General features: G+C 61.2%; 1 protein-coding gene across 5 annotated transcripts in view; it reads left to right on the top strand.

Moving 5' to 3' along the window:
• FAH (fumarylacetoacetate hydrolase) overlaps positions 1-17,554 on the top strand; it is a 43,680-nt gene that overhangs the window by 9,733 nt on the left and 16,393 nt on the right. For 2 of the 5 annotated variants that reach the window (XM_047846674.1, XM_047846669.1), the window contains 7 exons: positions 1,265-1,364; positions 2,058-2,188; positions 3,661-3,736; positions 5,596-5,642; positions 7,954-8,055; positions 8,197-8,314; positions 10,638-10,845. In XM_047846674.1, coding sequence (XP_047702630.1) covers positions 1,265-1,364; positions 2,058-2,188; positions 3,661-3,736; positions 5,596-5,642; positions 7,954-8,055; positions 8,197-8,314; positions 10,638-10,717 — 654 coding nt within the window. In that variant the 3' untranslated portion in view covers positions 10,718-10,845. Of the gene's footprint in view, positions 1-1,264; positions 1,365-2,057; positions 2,189-3,660; positions 3,737-5,595; positions 5,643-7,953; positions 8,056-8,196; positions 8,315-10,637; positions 10,846-15,188; positions 16,961-17,554 lie in introns of those variants that run through there. The other 3 variants (XM_047846672.1, XM_047846673.1, XM_047846671.1) reach the window with 2 other exon arrangements.

Here is a 17,554-nt window from a genome sequence, read left to right as displayed (position 1 = left end):
GTGAGTAGTTATACAGGGAGACCCCGACCCCCTGTACACTCTGTCCCCCCGCGTGGCCATCCCACAGCATCACCCCCGGGACACGGACATTGACTCTGGGTTCCCTCGTGCAGCAGGGCTGTGCGTTTGACAGGGATGAGGAACTCGGAAGTCCCCGAGGTGAGGGGACAGGCAGGAGATGCCAGGCTGGAGGAGGACTCTGGCTGCAGGGCAGTGTGTTAGGCCAGCGGGTCGTGGAGCCAGGCCCCGCCCCCCTCCCCCCCCCCCCCCACCCCCCGTGATGGGGGTGCATGGGCAGATGGCGGGGGGCTCCCCATGGTGGTTTTAGGTGAGGCCTCTGGGAGGGCTGTCTCCTCATGGCAGGTGAGAGAGAAAGGGTTGGGGGCCCCCTGGTAAGGTGGGGGCAGGCTGGAGCCCCCCATCTCTCTAGTCCTGCTCTGCGATTTCTTGGGGTTCCGTCCAGAGGAAGGAATGTGTGTCCGCTTGCAAAGAGCCCCCAGTCCCAGCAAGGCCTTCCCAGCCAGCCCTCTGCCTCCTGCAAGGGGGCGCCACGTGGACCCCAAGAGGGGGTCTGCCGGCCTGAGGCACCGGCACAGGGGCCCCTGCAGGCAGATGGGCCCCATGTTGGGGGTTGACCGCAGGTGGACGAGAGGAAAGGAACCAGTGTATGGAAAGACGGTCGGGGGTGGGGGGGGGCACAGATTTCCTCCACTCGATGGGGATCAGGTTCTATACAAATTGGTGCCCTTGGTTTTTTTTTTTTTTGTTTGTCCTAAATCTTGATCAAAGAAGTTGCAACGTTTAGACACACAGAACAAATAAAGCTGTGGCTCAGGTTTTACGAATGTCGTAGCTGATTCCGTGTGCTTTTGACGGCGTTCCCGTCTCGGTATCCAGCTGGTTCCTGCACACGTTCTTGGTGATGCTGTCCTCTGGTGGGGGGGGGGAGGGCATGGGGGGGGGTACCCCATCTGGCTCTCTCCTTAGCTGCATTATGGAGGCAGGTTTTGGACTTTTCTTGACATGAGTGCCCACCCAGAAGTGTCTCTTCCGCAGCCTCACACAGCTGTCAGATCACAGCACGTGGGGTGTGTGCAGGGGTGCTGAGGGAGGGGCGGGGCAGGGCGGGCCTGGAGGCCTCTGTCTCTGTTCCAGCACCAGCTGGGTTTGTGGAAATACCTGACCTTTGCCTCCAGGCAAGTGAGGGGCAGCAGGGGGCTAGCAGGAGGTTAGCAGGGCAGCTAACCGCCTTCTTTCTTCGCAGGCTTTCTTCGTAGGCCCGGGGAACAACTTGGGAGAGCCGATCCCCATCTCCAGGGCCCACGAGCACATTTTCGGGATGGTCCTCATGAACGACTGGAGCGGTAATCATGGGGGATGGGGGTGGGCGTCCCGAGGCCGGGCCCCCTGCGAGCACTCTGCTCTGGGGAGCACTCCGCCCTGGGTAAAGACTAGATGTCAGGGAGGCGGTCACTGGGCTTGATGGTTCCCGGGTCTGGTGCAGGTCGGCGGGGGGGGGGGGGGGGGTGGGGGGGGGGGCGGGATGTGGCCTGGGTTCCACGCAGACTTTTCAGCTCTGAGCCCTCGGGCAGGTACCTCCCCCCTCTGATCATTTTCTTGTGAGTTCAGTAGGAACAAGGCTGACCTCTTGGCTAACCCTTGTGAGCACTTACGGGCCGGGCCCCGTGCCGAATCCCTGCAGGGTGCTGGTGACACGGTTATTCCCATGCTGTGGGCGAGGAGGTGGGGCTGAGATTTTGAACCGAAGCAGCCCAGCATCCAGCCGCTCTCAGCCCCTGGGCTGTGTGCCAGAGACCCCAGAAGCGTCTGCCTCCCACGTGGATGACGAGTTTCTAGCCCCTTCGGGGTGGGGGGACGGTCCACCTGCCCTTGGGTCAGCCTGCCTCTTGCTGTGACTCGGCACAGTGACCCGGGCACCGAATGCTGCTGTCCCCGGCCGTGGGCAGCCTGGCTGGGGCCCGTGCACCACAGAGGAGAGAAGCTCACCGTGAGGCCCCGGCAGCCTCCGTGAGCCCGGCTCGGCCCTTCTCCCGCAGCTCGAGACATCCAGAAGTGGGAGTACGTCCCCCTTGGGCCGTTCCTGGGGAAGAGTTTCGGCACGACCATCTCTCCGTGGGTGGTGCCCATGGACGCCCTCCTGCCCTTTGCCGTGCCCAACCCGGATCAGGTGAGCTCACCTCTGCAGCGGCTCCAGAGCCAGGCCCCTCCACCCGAGGCCACGGGCGCACCCGGCATCGAGACCCCGGAGGGAAGCTCTGTGCCCCCAGCCTGCCCGCGTGTGACCTCAGGCAGGCCGGGCACCGCTCCTTCTGCCTGTGCTTTCCCTGCCCCCCCGCACAGTTCTTGTGTGGCCTTCAGAATCCTCTGGGGCCGGGGGGACCGGCCAGCTGGCAGAAGAAGGGGTCCTGGCCGGGGCCACCACCTCGCACAACTCCCCGGGTCGCAGAGTTCTGTTCTGTGGGACGGCGCCCCCTGGAGCCCCCCTGATGGGATGCAGCCTGGAGCCCGGCAACAGGGGGTTCGCTTTGCAGGCCCCCACCCCACCTCCGCCAGCAGCCCGCAGGAACGCCCTGTGACCTCTCCAGCGGCCCCTGCTCTTACCCAGGGCTCTCCGCCCACCGACTTCCATGTCTCCCCAAGGCCTGCGATGCTCAGGTGCACACGGCCCTTTGCCGTTCCCCCATCACTGACCCCCGGCCTCCCCCTGCTGGGGCTCTTGCACCCACCCTGTCCCCCACCCTCCACCCCCCACCCCCCGCGCTCACGTCTGCTGTGCTAAAAGCAAGCTTGGGGTCTTTCCCCGTGAGCAGATTCCTCGCGATGGGGTTTCGCCCCATCCGTCATTTTTCCTCTCTGAGACTGGCTCTCCCCACCTGGGTGAGCCCCCGACGCCCGCCCCCTTCCCTGGCGGGACCCCCTGACTGCCCGCCAGGCCACACCCCTCCCGTGCCTCCCAGTCACGTGAGATCTCGGGCTCCCCCTGCGCAAACACCTTCGCAGGGTCTTCATAACTCTGGCTGCTCCCGCCTGCTGTTTCTTGGATGTTTTCCTCTAAAGCAGCTCCCCTTTTTAAACTCAAACGTATTTAGACAAGACAGGGATAGTGTTTTTGTTTTAGATTTTTTTTTTTTCTCTATGTCCTGCTGGTGTCACCAGCCACCAAGTTCATCATAAAAAAAAAAAAAAACACATAACCATTAAAATCATCCCAGATTATCTCGTGTGTCGCACTTCAGGAAAACACCGTGCTGGGCTGATGTGCAGACTCGTGGCCTGGCCCTCGGCATCCTGCACCGACGGGGCGCCCGTCTCGGCCGCTGCTGCCCCAGCCTCCCCCACTGGCCTTGTCTTGTTCCCCATCTCTGGCCCCCCCCCCCCACACACCCTCCCACCCCCTGCTCCACTCCCTGGCTTTCTGGGGCATCCCTGATCTGACCCCTGCGCCTTTGACCTGCGGATGTTCCCCCCTTGGCTGCGTTTCCCAGAGCCCGGCACATGTGACCACCAGTGTCCCTGTCGTCCAGGGACAGGTCCTACATCAGACCCCTTGTGCCTGGGGAGCTGGTCTGCTGGGGGCCCCGCCTGGGCCAGCGCAGCCCCTCAACCAGTAGCCCTCTGTGCTCTGCCCTGCCCTCACAGGACCCCAAGCCCCTGCCGTATCTCCGCCACGACCGGCCCTACACGTTCGACATCAACCTCTCTGTCACCCTGAAAGGTACTGTCGTGCGCTCAGAGACTGTGTCCAGGTGGGCTCCTGGACTCCTGGGGGGCAGAGGGTGGCTGGTGAGAGGGTGTCTCCCACTGCAGCCTTAGAGCCCCATGGGGGTCTTGCAAAGGAAAGGGGGAAGGGACACCCCGCCCGCAAAGCATGCCACACTGGGCCCACAGGACGTTGGTGACGTATTGCTGAGCTCTCGACTGTTAGGGCCAGAAAGCACGGAGTCTGGGACCTGCCTCCTCTGTCTGAATCCCCTCTCCTGCACCGCCCCCCCACCGCAGCCAGGGTCACCCCAGCCTCCACTCACACACCACTGGTGACCCCTCCCTCGTGCCTGTCGGGAAGCCTGGCTCTGCTCCCTGGGGCCACACACCCTGTCCCCTGCACCCTACCCCGGGTCAGCCCCGAGAGCCTCGCAGACGGCCCGGGGCCCACGGCCCACAACCCCCGGTGTGGCTCTACGGCTCAGCTCCGAAGGCCAGGAGGGCATTAGTGTAAAGAGCCTGGCCCTGCAGACCTCGGCTCTGCTTAGCTGTAGGACTCTGGGCAAGGGGCTGAACCCGTCTGGGCCTCAGTCTGTCATCCGTAAAATGGGACAGTGATGGCATCGACTGGACCGTGTGGTCGTGAGGGTAAAGGACGTGGCGTCGTGCAAAGGTTTAGAACAGAGCCGGTACCAAGGAAGAGGCGGTGTCACCTCCATTCCTGATGGGGGACCTTGGAGGCCCCCAAGGGGAGGGCTTGCCCAGGGACCAACACGGACCCCTGGCCGCGCCCTTCCTGGATCAACCTATGTACGCGCGCCGGGCCCTGCTGTCCGGCCAGCTCCAGCGTCTCCGCCCCTGACAGAGGTGCTTCCCGGCAGCAGGCTGTGTCCTGCAGGAGGGGACGGCACTGTCACCCACAGGAGCAGGACGCTCCCCAGAGGGAGCAGTTGTAGGAAGGGCTCACGGCTGCCGTGGCGCCCGCTGCAAAACCGCACCAGCCAGTCCCGCTCTTCCGTGGTAGACTTTGGGAAACTGAGGCTCAGAGAGGAAACTGAGGCTCAGAGAGGAAAGGCACTTAGGGGGCTGATGGCAAGGCTGAGAGGAAAACCCAGGGCTGTCGGTCCCGGGCTAGTCTCCTACCCACGGACCCTCTCTGGGGCCCGTTTCTGTCTTCCCTTCATCTGTCCAGAAACATCCAGGGGAGAGCCCGGTTGGGGAGGGGACGGGGTTATCAAGAAGGCGGTGTCGGGAGATGTAGAAAGACCTAGAAGGGGAGGACTGGGCGCAGGGACGGTTTCCCAGGCCCCCTCCCCCCTGCAGTCCCGAAGGTGCCGTCGTGACGGTCCCTGTCGGGATCTGCGGGACACGTGTGGGCGGGAGCAGGCGTGGGGGCCCTGACCTGCTCTGTGCAGCCGCGGGCGGGAAGCCAGGGCCCGGGCCTCGGACGGAGTAAAGAGCTTCCTCATTGCGAACCCCGTCGAGGAACCGAGCAGCAAAGCCCGGCGCCTTGCGTGCAGGAGGTGTTTAATAACTGCTGGCGAAGTAGGTCGTCGAGCAGCACCCTGCCCGTCCCTGGAGGAGTCCGCCGGGGACAGACGGCCCCGCTGTCCACAGGGCCCTGGGGGGCGTGGCACACAGGTTTCAACACGTGCACCGCCTCCGGCTGATGGCGTCTGTGCAGGTGTCGTGGCTCCGATGGCCGCCAGCTCACTGCTTCCCCGGCTCTGTGGTGAAATCGTGGCCGACAATGGCAGGCGTAGGCCACAGAACAATCTACCTTACAAATGCCCCCCCCACCCCCCGCTTACACATCCCCCCCCCCGATTAATGGAGCGAGGGCCCCCCATCAGTGCTAATTGTTTCCAACAGGAGAAGGAATGAGCCAGGCAGCCACCATATGCAGGTCCAACTTTAAGGTAAGCCTTAAAACCTGGGGGGGGGGGGGCGGGGGTGCTGCTTCCTGGACCTTCGGGAAAGAGGGCTGTCCTGCCGTCAGGAACAGGAGGATTGCGTCCGTCCTGGGATGGGGTCGTGGTGCAGTGCGTGGGCCTGTTTCTAAAGAGGCCACAGAGACCACCCCCCACCAGATGCAGCCTGCATAGATGTGACCAGTGATGTTCTCGGGGGACGGCAGATGTTCCCTCGAGGGTCTAGCCTCTGGCTTCTTCGGTCCTGCCGGGGGCGGATGGATCCAAGTCACTTTTTTTTTTCTTCTTTTCAAGTAAACTTCTAATTGAAGCCCAACACACAGGGAGGAAAATGCAGATTCTAAGTGCACAGCTCAGTTAGTTTCACCAAGTCAACATCCCTGTGCGCCTGCACCCACACCAGAATGGCAGTGTCTCAGCTGCCCCCTGCTATCCCCTCCTGTCACATCATCGCCACCCCCCTACCCCCACCAGGGTGATCTCTCTTCTGACTTCTGTTGCCATACGTCAAGTTGGTCTGTTTTTTATAGAAATGGAATCATACAATGTGTGTTCTCCCTTAGGCTTCTCTAACGTGACAGGTGTCTGATTGTTTAAGTGGTGGTTTGTTATCTCATTTCGTAAAATGTTCTACTCTTGACAGACGTGTGGGTTGTTTCCGTTCGGGGCTAGTATAGAGCTACTGTGAACATTCTGGAATATTCTCGTCCACAGGACGTGTGGGTTGTTTCTGTTCGGGGCCAGTAAAGAGCTACTGCGAACATTCTAGGACATTCTGGTCCGCAGGACGTGTGGGTTGTTTCCGTTCGGGGCCAGTATAGAGCTACTGCGAACATTCTAGAACATTCTGGTCCGCAGGACGTGTGGGTTGTTTCCGTTCGGGGCCAGGACAGAGCTACTGCGAACATTCTAGAACATTCTGGCGGGACGTGTGGGTTGTTTCCGTTCGGGGCCAGGACAGAGCTACTGCGAACATTCTAGAACATTCTGGTCCACGGGCGTGCGGGTTGTTTCCGTTCGGGGCCAGGACAGAGCTACAGCGAACATTCTAGAGCATTCTGGTCCGCGGGATGTGCGGGTTGTTTCCGTTTGGGGCCAGGACAGAGCTACTGCAAACATTCTAGAACATTCTGGTCCGCGGGACGTGTGGGTTGTTTCCGTTCGGGGCTAGTACAGAGCTACGGTGAACATTCTAGGCCACATCTCTTGGTGCACACACGGGCACTTTTCAGTTGGGTGTGCATCCAGAAATACACTTGCTGGGTCACAGAGCACGTGCATCTGTACACTCAGCCTAGAAGCTCTTCCAGACAGTTCCCCAGAGCGCTTGTGCCAGTCCCTGCTCACGCTAGCAGCAGGTAAGCATTTTGGCTGCTCGGCTGCTCCCCGCTGGCCGACAGGCGCTGCCGTGTGCCTTTTCCTGTAGTCAGTGAGGGTGCAGGGGTCAGTTTGCATCTCCCTTATGGGTAGTGTGGCTGGGCACCTTTTCTGGTGTTTGCTGAACACTTGCACATCTGAATCAACGTATTCCCGTCTGCTCTAGTGTCCTTTTGAATTGGACATTGTCATGGGCTCCTTAGGCTGAGAAAAGATCAGGGGGCCTTCTTGGGGGGACTCCTGGGTTCGAGCCCATTTCTAAGTTTTCCTTCGCCAGGAGTGTCAGGTCTAAGAAGCTGTGGGCTTGCACTGCGTCTGAGCACCTTGGTGGCCACATGGTTCCCCCCGTCCCCCCCGTCCCCAGCGGAGCCCCCCCACCCCGGTGCTCCTTTGTTCCCGGGCTCTCCCTGACATCCTGTTCGAATCATTCTGCTCCATTGCCCCTGTCTGCTTCGGGGCCCAGGGGGGTGGGGAGGTGGAGGGCAGTGCAAGCAAGGCCTGCTCACGGGAAGCCTCTGCTGTGATGAGGTCCTAAACCCTGCCAACTCAGGACTCAGGGGTATTTTCAGGGCAGCATGTAATTGAGGACAGATGAGCAGGTTGCAGACTGAGGGTGTGAGTGGGGAGAAGGTCTGCCTTCTTGGGGACGTGTGAAGGAGCAGAGGAGCCAAAGCTGTAGCCAGTGCTCAGCTGGGGTGGGGGGGCCCTGAGTGGCTCAGCTGGGGTGGGGGGGGAAACCTGGGTGGCTCAGCTGGGGTTGGGGGGGGCCTGGGTGGCTCCGGGAGGACAGCTTATGCTGCTGCCAGCCATTCGGGGCACCGGGAGAACACCTAGGGAGGATGTCTGCCTTGAGTGGCTGTGGGCTGCCGGCCGGAGGCTGGGGTGAGCCACCTTTCCTGTCCCCCTGTGTCCCCACCCTCAGTACATGTACTGGACGATGCTCCAGCAGCTGACCCACCACTCTGTCAATGGCTGCAACCTTCGGCCGGGGGACCTCTTGGCTTCTGGAACCATCAGCGGGCCGGTGAGTCTCCGAGGACCTTCGGGCCTGCCCCTGTGGCCGGGCGGTCCCACGAGGCAGGGGCTCGTAGGCTCTGCTAGGCATCCACTCTGCAGCCGACACACTCACCACATGCGAGGCTTTCTTCCCTTTCCTGTTGTGAAGGAGCCCGAAAGCTTTGGCTCCTTGTTGGAGCTGTCCTGGAGGGGAACGAAGGCCATCGACCTGGGGAACGGACAGACCAGGAAGTTTCTGCTGGACGGGGATGAAGTCATCATAACAGGTGAGGGCGGCCAGGCCTCGCGGGCTCCGTCCGACTTCTCTTGTCCGCGTGCCCCGTTGTGAGCGTGTGGCGCTCCAGGCTGGCCGAACAGCCATCTGTCCTCCCTCGTCCCCACTCTGGCGTCCCCGGGCCCGCGTCTGCGTGTTCTGGCCTCCCGCCTCCACCGGCCTTGGCCTTGGCTACCCAGGACTTTAAACCGCAGTCTCCACAGCGGGGACGCTCTGGAATGCGGTGACTGCCCTGGGATGGGAAGGTCACCACCCTCACCTCTGCATGGTGCAAGCCGTCCCCCCCCCCCTTTCCCTGGATCATTTCCTCTGCTTCGGTTCAGGGTGTGAGATGGGTGGGACCCCCTGAAGCTCCACTGGCAGAGACACCCCTGGTGTCAGGCCCAGCTCGCTGCCTGGGGCTGCTCCTGTGTCCCCGGGCTTGCTCCTCTGCAGGGTGAGGCTGTGTGCCTGGGCGGGCTGGCAGGTGCAGCATGCTGGGCAGGGGACAGCTTCCCACTCTGGGTGGGGTGGGGTGGGGAGTAGCCCGAAGGTGGTTTCCAGGGAAGGGCCAGTGAGCTCGGCATGCCGGGACCCGGGTTCCAGAGAAGGAGTTATGCCGTCACCACCTGTGTCCACAATTGGAGGTGGGAGCGCTGGCTTTCCCCTCCGTCCAGGGCTCAGTGACGCGCCCTGACCTCTCGGGTCCCTCCATCCCTGCGTGGATGCACCTGTGCCTAGCTTTCCTCTGGACCCAGCAGCGGCACCTGGGGGCTCGGGAAGACCCTGGGGTCCCCGCTCGTCTGGGTGCGGCTCCCTCCCCGCCCCGCACCGGTGGGCTCAACCAGGACAGCTTCGCCCCTCAGGGGACAGTCACCGTCTTAGTTGTCCCTGGATGGTGGCCGGGGATGCCGCTGAGCGTCCTACACCGGACAGCCCTTCATAGCGAGTGACATCTGGCCCCGGATGTCACTCGCGCTGGGGTAGAGAGAACCCCATCTTGGCCACCTGCTGTGCCAACAGTAAATGGGGAGGGAGCGGCCAGCCTCACGCCCCAGGATGGCTCGTCGTGGACCCTTGTTCGGGTAGCAGGTGGTGCGTTAGTGGGGGTGGTGGGGCCCCGGTGACGGACGGAGCACCCGTGTCGAGTGGGGGGCGGAGGGCAGCGTCCCCGCCGGGAGGAGGGCCCTCTACAAATGCTGCTTCCGTGCTCTCCCCTGGCTGCCGGCATCTCGTCCCCTCTCCCTGTCAGGTAGCAGGTGGGGCCCCTGATTTGGGGCCCATCTGCAGCAGGTGGGGGGATCTGGTGGTGTCTTTGTGTGAGCCAGGGTCACGGGCCAACCCCAGCAGGGGGTCACGGTCACCACTGCCTGGCGCGGCCCTCTTCAGCTCCTCTGGCCTCCACGCGGCCCGGGGTCCCGGGGGTGCGATCCAGTCTGGGGGCCCTGGGGCCCGAGGCCTCACGCCGATGCGTCTGTGTGTCCGTCCATGTCCTCCAGAGCCACCCTGGGCTCCCTTCGAGACACAGCGGTAACGTGTCACTGTCTGGCTGGAAGCTGGTCCGTGTCGCCTCAGTGGCCTCAGAACACGGCTGGTCGGGGCTCTCAGCCCCCCGCCCCCTCCCCCGGCAGCTTCCCAGAACAAGTGCACCACGCTTGTCTCCCGCCCGGGCTGTGTGCCTCCCGTTCCCTCAGTGTCCCGGTGAACTCCTATCCACCCATCAGATCCCAGCCCAGATGCCCCCTCCTCTCTGCTCCCGTGTCCTCCCTGCTGAGTCCGGTCCGCACAGGCCCTTCCGCTAAGCAGACCCTCGCCGTTGTTTTGGGGCATCGAGGGCCTGGAGCTCCCACCTACGGAGCATTGCGCGGGGGGCCTCACCCAGATAGTCCGTCCAACCCTCACGACCCCGAGAGAGGGGCCGCGCTCAGAGGCCGAGCGTGTGGCCCCCATCACTCGCTCGCCACCGCCACAGCAGCTGGCACCCGCTGGGCGTTCACGGGTCCCGTGTGTCAGGCATGGCAGCCCCCCGCCGTGGGTACCGTCCCGCGATCTGCTTCGCAGATGAGGAAGCTGGGTTCTGGGGGGCCCCTGGCCACGGAGCGGCCAGGCACTCCGTCAGCAGACGTGTAGTTTGACCCCAAACGCACTCGGTGGTGGAGCGCGCCCGTCAGGAAAGCCGCGGGTCCAGTGCTCCGGAGGCAGGTGCACCTACCGTTCCGTGTTCGCGCCCCCGCGGCTCGGCTCAGCTCCGGGAGGGTTGCTCTTCGTTGCCCGTCGTGTTTGTTGTGCTGCCGAGGGCCCAGCTGCGTGCCTGACCCTGTCCTCCTCTGCCCCAGGGCACTGCCAGGGGGACGGGTACCGCGTCGGCTTTGGCCAGTGTGCTGGGAAAGTGCTGCCCGCTCTCCTGCCCGCGTGAGGCTCTGCGCATCCCGGACGTGAGCTCACCGCCCCTGCCCGGGGATCCCCGCCGTCCGCGGCCGCGGGCGGGCCTGGCTCCTTGTTCAGTGGTAAATAAAGCCGTCGTGCTCGGTGTCCACGCTCGAAGCCCCGTGCCGTCCCGTGTGACCTCCACTCGTGCCCTTGATTGGACCCACAAGTCAGGGTGTGTCCCACTTCACGGTCTCCGCGGTTGACCAGCGAGGCTCATCGGTCACCGTTCCTATGAGACACCCCGGCCCTCCCCGCACTCGCTGGTGTGGAAACAGCGGCCCCTGCATTAGAGTCCTCCGAGAAACAGAGACGATAGGATGTGATGTGTGTAGAGAAATGCATTTTAAGGAATTGACTTGTGATTGTGCAGGCTGGCAAGTCCAGAATCTGCAGGGTGGGCCGGAGGCTGGAGGACCAGGGAACAGCTACAGTGTGAGCTCGAAGGTGGTCTGCTGCAGAATTCCCTCTTCTTCTGGGGAGAGCAGGCCTTTTTCTCCTAAGGCCTTCACCTGATGAGATGAGGCCCACCCACATTATGATGGAAGGTGGTCTGGTTTACTCAAAGTCTACCCGCTTAAATGTTCACCTCATCTAAAACATGCCTCCACAGTAGCCTCTAGACTAACGTTGGCCCAAACCTGCGGGTACCATGGCCCGGCCAAGTGGACACGTAAAATCATCATAGCACCCTACACATCCAGTATCTCTTGGGGGGCTGCCTCACGGGGGCACGTGAGGAGCAGACTTGGTTCACGGGCTCCGTGGCTGTCTCAGCACATGGCGAAACTTGGGCGGAGCCCCCAAGTTGTGGGCACACACACCTGAACTGAACAGATGCCAGGGCAGAAAAGGGGCCAGGGGGCTAGCTTTCCTTCCCTCGTTGGCCCACAAGACCCACAAGGATCCGGAGAGTGAGCCCCGCCCCATGTCCTCCGCCCTGCCCACGACAAACATGCAGCCCCAGTCCCAGCCTGGTTCCTCGTGCCCACGGTGACTCTTCTTGAGCCAGACGGACCTCATGCCAGAGCCTGTCTGTCAGATCATGCCATTCATTCATTCATTCATTCATTCATTCATTCATTCATTCTGTCTTCATCAAGTGTCTTCTCTGTGTCAAGCACCGTTCTGGGCACATAAGACACAGCACAGAATAGCCCAAACCTCTGCTCTTGTGATGTTCACGTTCCAGTGGGGGGCAGACAATAAGTGAAGGGGCAAGGAGAAGACCCCCAGTGTGCAGGATAGTGTAAGTCCTCTGGAGCACTGGGGGGCACGGATGCTATAAACAGGTGCTCAGAGAAGGCCTTAGTGTCTTGGGTTCTAAGTGCTTTTCTGCCAGATGGCCGGAGGCAGTGAGGGAGCAAGCCAGTCGGAGGTCTGGAGAGGGAATGCTCCAGGCAGAGGTACCGGTCAGTAAAAATCCCCGGGGATGAAGCATGCTTCTCATTTCCGGGAACATTCCAGGGCCCGGAACCGTGGCGTTCGGAAGGCAACGCCACAGCGACATCGAGGGCCCACGTTGCTCGTCCCCACACGTGTTTTTCATTCTTCCGGTGAAACCACCTCACGGTGCCACAGGCTGCTGGAGCTCCAGCCACCACGCCCGAGTTCCAGGTGCACAGAAAAAGAAGATGAAGAGGTGGAGGCTGGGGTGGGGGGGCGGGGGATGGAAGCAGCCCCCTTCCGGCTGAGCTGTGTCGCTCACGCTTCCGTCCCAGGCGCGCAGCACCACACCGTTGGCGGGAACCTGGTGACAAGACCATACCTCACCACAGGGAAGTCTGGGGATGTCACCTTTTAGCTGCGTTCATGGTTTCTCCAGTTCAAACCCGGGTTCAGTTGCTAAAGAAGGAGGGGAGCAGGGATGCCGGGGTGCAGGGGGCGCCAATAGCCTGCAGCCCGCAGGCTGGGCAGGGGCTTCGCGCTCTGAGGCTGACCTGCTCTTGCCCAGGGGGCTCTTGCCACGGTCTCCAGTCTCGGCCGGTTTCGGCGGAAGATCCTGTGCAGCGCAGACGGCCGCAGACCACCCAGGCCCCTACCCTCCAGACAAGACTGATCCAAATACCCTCTGAGTTTGGAAGGCCAGCCCCTTCCTGGGGGGTTTCCTCGGTTCCTGGGGGCCGGTGCCCCAGGACCACGTCCGTGTCTGTCGCTCCCCCGAGATCCCCGCTCTCCAGCTGGGTTTTGAGATTGCCCCTTTGGTTCTGTCTCCTGGCTCCAGTCTGCACGCGCGACTGTCTTTGCCTTGAAGGCCTCGCGTCTACATAGCAGAACAGCTGGCGCGCACGGCGGGGCTCCCGGAGTCTCCGGCTGGCGGATGGAAGTCGTTTGAATCATTATCGGTCCATTTGGCCCCGCTGGCGCCAGGGAATGCTGATCTCAGCTGTTGAAGTCACACGGGTCCCGCCTCGCCATGCACTTGAAGTGCCCCCGGGGGCAGGCGGTGCCGCGGAAATCTGCGGGATCGGAGCATCGGAGCCTAGGGAGCCTAGACGCGGGGCGGTGGGGCCGGCCGGGATCCGTGCAGCCAGAGCAGCAGGTCTCAACACGGGTCCATCCGGGACCCCGTCCAGCAAGGACTGCTCCTTGGGCCTGGCTGCTCTCCTGGGTCCGGAAGTGCCCCGGGCAGCCCAGGGGACAAGGGAACCAGTGGTCTTTACGCCCCGAGGCAAACCGCTCCGGGTCCCGCCTGTTTCGTTCCTGCTTCCTGTCCCTCGCGGCCCCTGGCGAGGGTACACGGATGAGCCACGAGCCCTGCCACCCAGGGTAGAATCCGTTTGGGACGTGCCCTGAGCAGGAGGGCCAAGGCCAGAGGGGTTTCTGGCGGGATGGTCACGCTGGGGGTGCCGGCTGGACTCGGGGGCACCCCGCTGCCCTGGGCCCAGTGGAGCCCCTGTCGCTCCTGCGCAGGGGTAGGAGGGAGGAGAGCCCCTTTGCCTCCAGCGCCCCCCGCCCCTGCCCTGCACCCTCTCCCTGACACTGGTCCTGCTTTGAGTGCTGCTGCACAGCTAGAGGGGCCGGGTGAGGCTGGCCTCTGGCTGTCCCCTCCTTGGGGACAAGGGAGCTTTAGGGCTTTAAGTATGGTGAGGATTGTTTCTCCCAAGATTCTACAATTGGAAAAGATAAGACACAATAGGCCGAGAGAGGAGGATTAGGGCCTGAGGTCCCTGGTGGGGGGGAACACCCATTCTGGAACAATGCTGGGAGTGCCCGGCCACAGCCGCCCGCCCCCCTCGGGAGAAGGTTTCTCTTAACAGTGCCAGACCCCACCTACCCCCTCAGGTTTCCCCCAGGAACGTGACCGAAGGCCTCAGTGTGGCCTCAGACCACCCCTCACCCAGCGGAGCGGAGCACCCAGCGCCTAGAGTTGTGCCCCCAGTAAGGGTGGGACCTGGGAAGGCGCGAGGGGGAGGGGAGAGGGGAGGAGAGACCAGGACCTTCTGTGGCGAGGACCCCCGCCTGGAGTCCTCAGGCGTTCACTCCCGACTGTCCCCCGTCTGTACACAGGGCTTTCCTACCACTCTTCCGGTCTCGTCTGTTCTAATAAACTTTTGCCAGCGGCTCGTTTTGTGCGGGGACAAAGCGGCGGGACAGCCGGTCCCGGGTATTGTGGTAAAAACTCCCACAACGGTCCCTCGCACAGAATGGATCTCAAAAGAGGTTCTATTTTCATTTCTTTTCTTCCTTCAATTTGAGGCATATTAAAAAATTTTTTTTCAGGTTTATTTACTTACTTTGAGAGAGAACAAATGGGGGAAGGGCAGAGAGAGAGAGGGAGAAAGAGAATCCCAAGCGGGTTCCATGCTGTCAGCACAGGCTCGAACCCACGAACTGTGAGATCGTGACCTGGGTGGACGTTGAGATCACAACCTGGCTCAACCGACTGAGCCCCTCCAGGCGCCCCAGGGGGCATATATTTTCTAACGACCTCAGGAAAAATTCCCGTGGGGGGATTGCCTTCCAAAGTGTGCATCTGTGTCCTGTATGTGTCCCTCTCTGTCCCTCCCCTCAGCGGTGCCCCCGGCCTGAGGGAGAGGCAGAAAGGACTCCCAGATGCCCCTGATGAACGGGAGAGGGCAGAGTGGAGGCTTCCTGGCAGATGTGTTTGTTTTTCGTGGTCGCACAGACTAGTAACGCTGTGCCGAGAGCACACCCAGAGGCTGGGCAGTGGGTCCTTTCCTGGGGGGCGGGGGGATGGGGACGGAACATCTCTGCGGCCACCGAGGACTTTGACCCCAGAGATCAACAGACCGCTGCTGTCTGTGACGATCTGAGCCACGTCTTCCTTCTCTAGATGTGGGGCTCCCGAGGGCAGAGTTGTTGGCTGTTGCTGCTGGAACGTTCTCCAGCACCTAGCACTGACCCGCCAGCATGTGGCAGGCACTTTGCCTGCATTTGCTGAACAGATGAATGGATCCCGGGAGACCACGGGCGACGGGATTCTGTTGTATTCACAGATCCACCCCTGAAGCCAGGGACCCGCGGAGGCTCCCTTCTGCCTCGACGTTTCAAAGCTCAAGCTCGATGGTGAAATAAAACACATTCTCTTCTCCTACCCCGACATGCTTTGATAAGGACGAGACAAAATTTCAAAGCTATCTACGGCGTTTGAGGGTTGAAAAGGGGCAACATAGCAAACTAATTTATTTTCCTTTTTTTTTAAACTGGTTTAATTAATACCCAGTGACCTGTTGCATTCGGACGTACGGTACAGGGATTCGACACCCATACGCCACCCGGTTGTCGCGATCCCCTGTCTCACCCCACCCCCTCCCCTCTGCTGACCACCAGTCTGTTCTTTGCATCAGACACAACACTTTGATCGCTGTACCTGAACAGTGTTGGCCGTTTCGGATGACCGCTGAAGACCTACAGATACATGACTTGTTTCACAAACGTTTTCCAAGAAAGTTTTAAAGTTTATTGCTTTCATTTCGTTAGAATCACTATTTTGTCATAGCCAGGATTTTCGCACAACGTGGGCTCCCTTGACAGACGAATCTCCGTGATTAAAAAAGTAAACCGACTTGTACTCAGAACGTCCAAAAGGTAAATATTTTCACCCAAACCCTTAAGGTTAAAAATTGCAAAACTAAACTTATCCTCTGTGCGTTTTCTGCGTTAGTTTTCTTTGATAATATTGAAACTTTCCAGTACGATTAAAGGCACGACGTAAATTGTAACTGAAGAATGTTAACGCTTCATATCAAAACTATTTAAATCAAGCTGAAATGTTTAAATTTGTTAAAAAAAAAGTTAAATCCTTTCACGTATGTCTCATAAAAATAACACCCTTTGCAGTCCTGATGTTCAGCCTCCCCCTCGCAGCCAAAGTAAATAATTCGTGTCGCTCGTCATCTGTTAGGAGGAGATCTGTGTAGAGATCGATTGGTAGGAATCAGGTAATATTGTGAAATGTGCCTTCACTGCCACGTGCAGCTGTCGTGAATACCAGGCTAATTTGTGAGGGTTTCCAGAAGCACAAATCGGAAAGAGAGCAAGGAAATAGATATTTGGTACAACGGCGAAATGCCCCCAGTTGGGGCAAGAACCAGTTGCTTCCGTCCTGGGCGCTGCCTCCCTGAAGCCCGCCGGCGTGTCTCACGGTAGGGGCACCGAGGGTGCAGGTTGGGTGACACCAGGCGGGCTCTCAGGGGACAGAGGGGCCCCCGTGACCCCTTACGGGGATCTGTGCGTCGCCGTTTGTAATACGCTGGCCCCCGGAAGCACGAGTCCCAAGGAAGGGCCCCCTCGCCCCCCTCTCTGGGCCCCACGTTGTCTCCGGTATTTTCTGTGTAAATGAAGACACGTGTCCCTCTCGCACCTCCAGGTGGGCGGCGGAGCTGAGACCCGGCTCCAGAGCTTCGAGCCTCCAGGGGAATTACGGCGCAGAGGTTGGAACTCTGGCCTTGACCCAGGGCAGGGGGCTTCTCCGGGGCAGGGCTGTGCCTTACTCCTGTGTCCAAACCGCTGTCACACGGGAGCTGCTCATAAGCGTGGGGGGCGTTGTCCCTGCAGAGTGCCCCGTTGTCACGTCTGGGAGCCCGGCTCCAAGGTCTTCTGGGTCATAGCAGCGCCTCACCTGGCGATCCGCGAGGAGGAAGGATGTGCTCACGGGACGTCTGTTCCAGCTCCCGCCTCCTGGGTGTCCAGTCTCTCAGCCTGGGGTCACTGTTCCGAGTCCCTGTCTGCTTCTGGGGTGAAGCCCCACCTCTCCGCACCTCGTGGGCTCAGTGCTGTGTGGGGGGTGGGGGGCTTACCGAGCGTGACTGGGGGGGGGGGGGGTGCTGGCCGGCTGCTTCCGTGTGTGGTCAGGCCGAAAGGCTGTCAGCTCTGTGGACCCTCTTGACTGTGTGTCGGACCAGAAGACGCTCCTTTTCCTGGAGGAGGGGATTCCCAGGACGAGGCAAGGCCCCTGTGTCCAGGGCAGCCGGGCGGAGGGGGAGTGGACCACCGCACAGAAGCAGCCCAGGGGGCATCGAGGGCTGCTGCTCCCGGCCTCTTTCCCGAACACTCGAAGTCAGAAAGCTGGTTTTGGTGCACAAGCAAGGCCGTGCCTGAGATCTGCCGCAGGGAAAACACCGAGGGCCCGATGCAGTTTCCGCCCCGTCCTCCTCTCCAGCCTTCCCTGCCCTGTCTCGTCCCGGGAGGCCACCCCTGTGGATGACATCACCCAGGCTCCTGTCCTGAGGCTCCTGGCTGGCGGGGGGCAGCAGAGGAGAAAGTGCAGAGGGAGAAAGAGGTCGGGGTATTTGTTCTCCGCACCCCCTCCCTTCTGGGCCATGGTTTTGGGGGCCTGTGTCCCCCTGTGTCCCTCCACCGT

The sequence above is a fragment of the Prionailurus viverrinus genome, unplaced genomic scaffold, assembly GCF_022837055.1.
Source record: "Prionailurus viverrinus isolate Anna unplaced genomic scaffold, UM_Priviv_1.0 scaffold_40, whole genome shotgun sequence".
Lineage (NCBI taxonomy): Eukaryota > Metazoa > Chordata > Mammalia > Carnivora > Felidae > Prionailurus > Prionailurus viverrinus.
This window is presented reverse-complemented; position numbering and strand designations above follow the sequence as displayed.